This window comes from Xylocopa sonorina, chromosome 11, assembly GCF_050948175.1.
Source record: "Xylocopa sonorina isolate GNS202 chromosome 11, iyXylSono1_principal, whole genome shotgun sequence".
Lineage (NCBI taxonomy): Eukaryota > Metazoa > Arthropoda > Insecta > Hymenoptera > Apidae > Xylocopa > Xylocopa sonorina.
Window position 1 is genome coordinate 8,920,062 of NC_135203.1, and position 8,104 is coordinate 8,928,165.

Consider the following 8,104-nt stretch of genomic DNA (forward strand, 5'->3'; position numbering starts at 1 on the left):
AATTACGTGATTCGAGCGCGACTCGACCGCTGGCGTATCGGCATGGCGGTTGGTAAACTCGCGCCTCGAGTGATTCGTTGGCTGCCCAGTTGCTCGTTCTCCATCTGTAATCGCTGGCTTTTGTAGGCGACGTTTACGTATCCTCGCTGCTCCGTAGGAAACTCGAGCCCGAGTTTGTTTGTTGCTTATCTTTGTACCACCCTCATCCCCGATCCAGACCCTGTACAACCCGTAGTACCGTAAAGTTGTGGCCAGCGGACACGTTTCCGCGTTGCATGCCCAGGTATTATACCGCGCAGGTTCCTAACGCGGCTGATCAATCGACCCGGGTCGAGATCTCTTTTCGCCACGTTTCGCGCGGCTCCGTTTTCGGGGGACAAATTTCAAACTGAGGCGATTTACAACGGCTCGTGAATCATATCGCGGTTTCGATCGGATTCTTGGAATTTAATACAGACGCGAGACGAACCGAACGTGACTCGTCGTATAAAAGATCTCTCTGTCTCTCTCTTCACGCTGCTCGCATTAGAAAGTAAAACTGACTTTTCACCGCGTACGATCCTACGACCGCGCCTTTGCTGCACGAGAAAGTGGGCGTCTGAATGTCGCGGCAGAAGAATGGAGATTTCATTCCAGAAATCGACTTTTCTCCCGCGAAGTAATACGTCGCGCGTGGACTGGGAACGTTTCGCCGTCGATGCACCGCTTTTACCGTGCCTCTCGAGTAGACCTCTCTTTCTCTACCCGTGCCGTATCATGCCATGCATCTTGTAGACCGTGCATTTTGCTAGCACATTGTGAAAGTACAGTAGATTACCGGGAAACGTAACAAAAAGCAGGTAGAACGTGGACACTTTCCGTGAGAGGCGTCCGATCGATTCTTTCGTGACAATTTCTATTCACACCTGGCACGCCGCGCGGTAAGTAGGCCTTGACGACGCCTGCAATCATCGACGGGGACGATTCGTCACCGTCGATGCCGCTAGCATGCGATATCGATGAAACTTTGCCAGCCAGCTCCGATCGCCGCGCGATTCCTCGTTAACTCTCTACACTCGAGGATCTCTCTTTCGATTAACAATTTGTTCGCACGGGAAAAGTTTGCGAGGCGCCCGCAAATCACTCGAACGGTCCCGTAGAGGGTTAACGAAACGATCGTCCTCGTTACGGCGAGAGAGAATTGAACGCAGAGACTCATGAAATGAACGTGGTTGCTTCGCAGCGTTGCTCTGTTCGTTTCGCTTTCGTAAGAGTCCAGAGTAAATAGCCGGCGTAAAGGGCGTAATTAGGTGCGTCCACGCGGGGCGAACAGCCGCCGTGTACGTTCGAGGTAGGTGGTAATCTTGGCTCGTGGGACGTTACAGTTATTGCGAGAAAGCGGATAACGAAACGACAGAGATGGGTGGCGTGCCGCACGTCGAGGGCGGGCTGAACAGCGAGCTGTACGCGGTGCCCGTGAAACGAAGACAGCCCAAGGATCAGAAGAACAATGCCACTCTGCAGAACAACGCCCAAGAGAAGCCGGCGGAGGTCGACGCGAACGACTCCGAGGACAAGGATGAGAATCTGCCGCCAGGATGGCAGAAGCACGAGGGTGAGTGGGAAGTCGAGGAATCGACGCGTCGCGAACCGTCGAGTGGAGGCGGACGAGTTTTCTTCAATCTGCGATACGTTCATGTTTAGATAGGACCGATAAACGATCGAACTGCCTTTCAGACGAGAACGGACCTTATTATTGGCACGTGAAAAGTGGAAATATACAGAGAGAGCCACCGGAAGCGCCGCCGCACTCCAAGAGGGAGTCGCGCAGGAGCCTCATCAAGGACAACGACAGCGTGAGTAGAAGTATCCGTCGGCGAATCTGGTGACAGCGACGAAACGTGTCCACGACCGATGTTTATCGTTGCAGATAAACAACTTCCACACTCTGAGCGGGATGGTCAACACCGTGACGCGCAGCAACACCAGCTCGGCCCTGGATCAAGAGCTGGAGAGCAAGAGGAAAGTCGAGCTGGCTCTCAAGTGAGATATCATCATCGACGCTTCCTACTCTTTTCTTTCGCGCGGACGGTCCATTTCACCCTGTGTGTTCGTCCTGTTCTCAGACGACGGAGCTACCCCGCGCGAGCGGACTCCGAGGGCAGAGACAAACCTATCAGATTCGCCGTGCGCTCGCTGGGGTGGACGGAGATCGCGGAGGAGGATCTGACGCCAGAGAGAAGCAGCAAGGCTGTCAACAAGTGTATCGTCGATCTGTCGTTGGGTAGAAACGATCTTCTGGACGTGGTTGGACGATGGGGCGACGTTAGTATCGTTCGGTGTAATAGAGTGTCGTCTAACAGTAACAGTGTATCGAATTGTTTCAGCCATCGACGCGTTCGTAAAGCGGGACTAACGAAAGATTTGTTACCTTTCCAGGGCAAAGATCTGTTCATGGACCTGGACGAAGGGGCTCTGAAACTGATCGACCCGGAGAATCTGACCGTGCTGAACACGCAGCCGATTCACACGGTGAGGGTGTGGGGTGTTGGCAGAGACCACTGTCGGTAAGCGAATCTTCGAATCCGTTGAAAAAGCTACTCGAAAACGAAAGAAACTACTTTACTAATGATCCACTTATGACTCGTTTCACGATCGCTCATCTTGGCTGACCTACGCACAGCGAGAGGTAAGAGAGAATCGAACGAGAACGCTTAAGCCTATTTCGCGACGCATTAACACGGACGTCAACGATGCTCACGCGTCTTTTCAGGGACTTCGCTTACGTGGCAAGAGACCGGTCGACGCGGAAGCACATGTGCCACGTGTTCCGCTGCGACATACCGGCCCGCACGATCGCCAACACGCTCCGCGACATCTGCAAGAAGATCATGATCGAGCGATCGCAACACCAGAACCTGGCGAAACCGGTGGACATCAACGGACGAACGAGCCTGGCCACCAGACCGACCAACCTGCCCACGGAGCATCGACGCTTCCATAGAAACGGACAGGCGCTAGTCAGTAAGTAATCGAAGAAACGGATCGGATAAAGAATCGAAAGGATTCACGTTCTGAACCGTGTTTTCAGCGCAATCGTTCCCAACGCCGATGGAGGAGCCGAAGAAGGTGTTGCGAGCGCAATATCTCGGATCCATGCAGGTTTCTCAGGCGACCGGAATGGAGGTACTCAACGACGCGATAGATCACATCGTAGCTAACACGCCTATCAATCAATGGCGGAACGTGAACGTGGCCGTCGCGCCCAGTATGATTTCCATCCTTACACCGAACGTAAGTACGATTAACAGCCGATCGATCACGCGCCTATCAATTTATACGCCTAGTTACGGGGATGCGTGTTACAGGAGGAGAAACTTATCACCGAGTGTCGAGTACGTTATCTGTCGTTCCTCGGGATCGGTCGCAACGTGAAACAGTGCGCCTTCATAATGCACACCGCGCAAGATCTCTTCATCGCACACGTCTTCAACTGCGAGCCCAGCAGCGGAGCCCTTTGCAAAACGATCGAAGCTGCTTGCAAGGTGATTACCGTTTCGACGAACAGTTTTCTTCTTTTTCATTTCACAAGTTGTCACCGTAATTCGTTGCTAAACCGGATGCGTTTAATTGCGCAGCTGAGGTACCAGAAATGCTTAGACGCACACCCGCAAGGGTTCAGAAACGCCAGCAGCCTGAACACTCCCAGCGGAAAGGGTCTCGGCGCCACCCTGAAATCGCTGGTCGGCTCTCTTACTGGACGTAGAAATAAGCAGGGTGAGTCCTGAGACGAGGCTCTCTCGCTGCAGGTAAATGATCGCCCAGAACCGTTAAACTATTACCATCCAAGAGACAGAACAGAGAAAAGTATGAGCGAGCAACCGCTACGTAGCGCATCGCGTTCCACGAACGACACGTTCGCCGATGATGGGGACGGTAACGGCGTTTAGTTGATACCTTCGCTCGTACCTTCGCAGGAACTGTGGCCGCTGCCTGCTGAGCGAGAGGTGATCAGACACAGACATCTGCAGTCGCCCCTGACCTTGAAATACTTCAGCGGATCGCCGCCTAGCGCATCTCTCAGGTCGCTCCTTTCACCCTCCCTGGACAACAGGCGCATACAGCTGGCCCGTTGGGAGAGCAACCCTTAAAGAGCGTGGAACCGGAGCCCGTGGTTCGCGCCCACTCTCGCAACGGGGACAGGAGGGAGGACCGAAGATAGGGGGGGGGAAGAAGTAACAGAGAGAGGATCGTATTCTTTACGTTAACGACTGAATCGTGAATTCTACACAGAGTGCTATATACTAATTACCACAGCTATAGTGGACTACGCTTACGTGTGTCGATATGATGTTATGTATGTTACACGCAGTGTCTGACAAAAAGATTAACAAAAAACAAAAAAACAAAAAAGATAAAGAAAAGATATAAAAAATATTACTTCGGAGAGAAAGAGACGACGCGAGCTCGTGGATCGACGCCACGAACAAACCGAAGGCAGGATTCTCTTCAAGGTAAAACATTTGCACGTACCGGCTCCGGATGACATCCGGAGCGAGAGAGGAGGCCGCGTTGTCAGGGCGTAGTATATCCTCTGATCGTGGTTGCGAGGTAACGTTCAAGGGCGGAGGGCATCCTGCGAGGATTGGGTCGAAGTTAGGACGAATATCTGTATATATATATATATATATACACATACACACACACACACAACACACACGCGGGATGATGGTAATTTATCGCGCTAAATTTAGGTAAATTTCGCTGGATTTAAAGGAAGTCCAGAGGCGGCGTGAAAGGGGAATGGTGATGCGTGATTGACCGAATGACTGAGCTAGCGTTCTAGCGTATCCACGAGGCATTCGATGGTTTACGGAAGAGACGAACAACCTATAGGGAGCTTAAATGTATAACTTACGTAATGTGTATTGTACAGATTAGCGAAGCGAGTCGGGAATGACCAGATCAGACACGAGATGAGGTACACGCGATACACGTATTATATAGAAAAAGACACGCATAGAGAGAAGATACCCGCGCGGCGAAACACACAAAAAGTACACGTATACACGCATGCACACACACAGACACGTATATATACACGTACACACGCATAAGCATAACGCGCATACGACTACACGGATACTCAGACAGGCAGGTAATAGGGAGTTTATTTTTTATGGCCAAGTGTAGAAGAGCTTGCACCTTTTTGAGATGAACGCGATATACGATAAATGCTAGCGCGACCGTCCTTTAAATCCACAGGGAGGAAGAGACCGTGGACCGTGACAGAGGAACCTACCAAGCTACCAGTACCCGATCTTGACACTCGCAATAAACAGTTATATGTATTATCGTACGCACAATCGCTGTGCAAAGTATCGCTAACGCCTACGCAAAAATAAAAAATGAAAAAAAACGACTAATACAACTTCGCTCTGTTTAAGAACGGTGTAACGAATCGTTATCGTCGTTATTGTCGTTATCGTTGTCGTCGTCGTAAAACGCGCCTCGCTGAACAAACTAATTATCGCTGAGCGTCGACGCATGTGCAGCGTAAAGAGAAGCAAACGAGGGGGGGAAAGAAAAAGGAAAGTAGCGAGAAGGGAATAATCGAAACGGAAGAACGTAAATGCCCAGTGTTTCATCCAGGGTGCTTATTCACCGGCACGACGACGCCGTTCCCTGGAACGGCTTTAGCATCGACGCTTTGAATCTCGCACGCGTGTGTCCGTCACGCGATCACAGTGGGAACTAAATAAGACAAATATATTGCGTACACGTATATATTAATCGCCAGACTCATTATTCGCACGTGCACGCAGCGTCGACTGCACTCTTTCACACGCGATGGACGTTCAAAGACACAAGAGTAGTAGAGTTAGAGCCTGCGAGACGGAACGAGACTAGGATCCTCCACTCTGTTCGAACGGAATAACGTTAACGCCAACGCGCGTGTCCTGTCATTATTGTACGCGAATCATCGTCGCGCTCGTATCCGCGAAAGCGCGGAAGACTTGGAGCTCGCCGGATGTGCGCGCTGTCCGCTTCACTTGGCCGAGCCGATCCAACGTCGTTCAAAGTGCTCTCGCGATGCCTAATGTCAATCAAGTAGCTTAGATACCCGGCGATCGATCGACCCGTGTACCATCGTGCGCGCGTTCTCCCTTCGGTTCGTTTTCTATTATATTTACCGATAGCTCTAGGCATTTTTCCAAGCGAAACATTGTACAGAGAACGAAGAAGTAAGTAAGGGTGCACTTCGTCCGATCCCCCTACCCCCCTCGATTATTTTCGTACGATAGCCACGCGATTAGACACGCGACGATGTAGCGAACCGACGTCTAATCCACGCTGTTCCGGCTAAGATCGAACGACCTGCTGAACGACCAAAGTGCACGGCTCACCGTGGACACTGGGTGCTTCTCGCTCGTTCGATATCGCGCCTCTTGCATTCAGCTGACGATGCGAACGTTCCTGACACCTGCCAGAGACGACAGGTATGCGACGATTCGCGCGACGAACGGGCGGGAAAGCGACGCCGAAACCATTCCGAGTGACTCGGAGAAGGAACGCCATTAGAGGAGGGGACACACGCGAGGAACGGCGAAACTTTCCGGTCGTTTACGTAACAACGCGTGCTACTGTCAGCAAGAAAGCTGCCTCGGCCAGCAGTAGGCCATCGTTAATGTCCTGGAACGATATTCGTTCGAGGGGAAAACGCTTCCGCGAGGCGAAATCGAGAATTTCTCTCCAGCGGTGCTGAGGGGTGGAGAGAGAGAGAGAGAGAGAGAGAGAGAGAGAGAGAGAGAGAGAGGGAGAGGAAAGTTGAACGGTTTTCCTGCTAGCAGCAGCACGCGTCTTCTCGTCGTCCTTCGAGGAAACGCGTCGTGGGAGCCATCGTCATCGCGGAAGATTAACAAAGTTGTGCGGGACCCAGAACGAAGAGATATTTCTATGTAGCGTTTAGATAAGAAGAGTGGCTGGCCAGATCAGGGAGAGAACGTTGTATGAGAACGAGAGCGTGAATGCGTAGAGGGTAAGAAAGTGGGAACGTGTGCGTGGAGTGTGCTGCTTGGCGAGGGTTGTCGTTGTACAACCCCCGTGACAATTATACGTAGGTGAGGATGCGAGCGTGGTGAGATAGAACCGCGAAGATGGTTTTCATTATTTGTACATAGGAATACGTGTTACGAGGATCACCCCGCCTTTTATCGTAGAGAGGATGAAGAGGAAGAAGATGAACAATGTAGCTACGTTAGGAAAGATATGATAACGTCGCGTTTTAAGAAGCGCGAAACGCCTCGTTTTTGGCTGAATGTTCGCGTGGAACGGGAGGAGTCCTTCAAGTGGTCAATCGTCGACCCCTTTGAGAATTCCCTTTCGATCTACCCATCGCTTCGAATTTTCCTTTCATCCGTATCTCTTTGCGTTACTTCCATTGTCTGATCACTCATTTCGCGAACAGTGATTAACGAAACGCCTCGCGACGAGGCCTCCCGTGCGACCCATGCTCCGAAGCGCTCGCAATTCCTGTACCATCACCATCCAGTCTAGCAGGAAAGAGCCCAGCGACGTTTCCTCTGCTATCGATGCATCGTTGGTACGATTTCTTGTTGTTGAATGTCTATCGTCGCGATGCGTTTTTGTTCGAGAGAGCGATCGGGGGTGGCACGAGACAGCCTCGAGGGCGCGGCGGACGTGGAGACGATGTGGTGTGGATATAAATATAATTATTGTACACTCGTCTAGAAACGTAGATGGAGGAGGATACGATCGTGAAGCTCGGGAGCTTAGGTCACCATCGTTGCACTTGTCGTCACACGTGATGGCACATTCACTCAATGAAAGAGAGGGGAAAAAAAGTATGAAACAATCAGCATGTTATTCTCAACCGCATACACTTAACGATACATACACGCATACATACATACATACATACATACATACATGTACATGCAATATACACGAGTACACGCGTTACGGATAAAGAAGAGGAACACACGTACACGTTCACGAATTGCGCGTAGCTTAACTGTCTCCTTAATATGGGTGTTGACACGTCGCCGTGTGGAATACCAAAGTATCGATGAGAGGGGAAAGTACCAACCATGGGTTAGAAAGA

The 8,104-nt window shown here is 51.2% G+C and overlaps 1 protein-coding gene across 8 annotated transcripts in view; it reads left to right on the plus strand.

Annotated features, from left to right (window-relative positions):
• LOC143428787 (protein Fe65 homolog) overlaps positions 1 to 5,984 on the plus strand; it is a 117,168-nt gene extending 111,184 nt beyond the window's left edge. For 5 of the 8 annotated variants that reach the window (XM_076903911.1, XM_076903915.1, XM_076903912.1 and 2 more), the window contains 10 exons: positions 1,365 to 1,594; positions 1,684 to 1,835; positions 1,910 to 2,022; positions 2,106 to 2,304; positions 2,419 to 2,540; positions 2,741 to 3,003; positions 3,071 to 3,273; positions 3,348 to 3,524; positions 3,618 to 3,756; positions 3,957 to 5,984. In XM_076903911.1, coding sequence (XP_076760026.1) covers positions 1,365 to 1,594; positions 1,684 to 1,835; positions 1,910 to 2,022; positions 2,106 to 2,304; positions 2,419 to 2,540; positions 2,741 to 3,003; positions 3,071 to 3,273; positions 3,348 to 3,524; positions 3,618 to 3,756; positions 3,957 to 3,979 — 1,621 coding nt within the window. In that variant the 3' untranslated portion in view covers positions 3,980 to 5,984. Of the gene's footprint in view, positions 1 to 1,364; positions 1,595 to 1,683; positions 1,836 to 1,909; positions 2,023 to 2,105; positions 2,305 to 2,418; positions 2,541 to 2,740; positions 3,004 to 3,070; positions 3,274 to 3,347; positions 3,525 to 3,617; positions 3,789 to 3,956 lie in introns of all 8 variants that reach the window. The other 3 variants (XM_076903913.1, XM_076903918.1, XM_076903914.1) reach the window with 3 other exon arrangements.
• Positions 5,985 to 8,104: the final 2,120 nt, after the last annotated feature.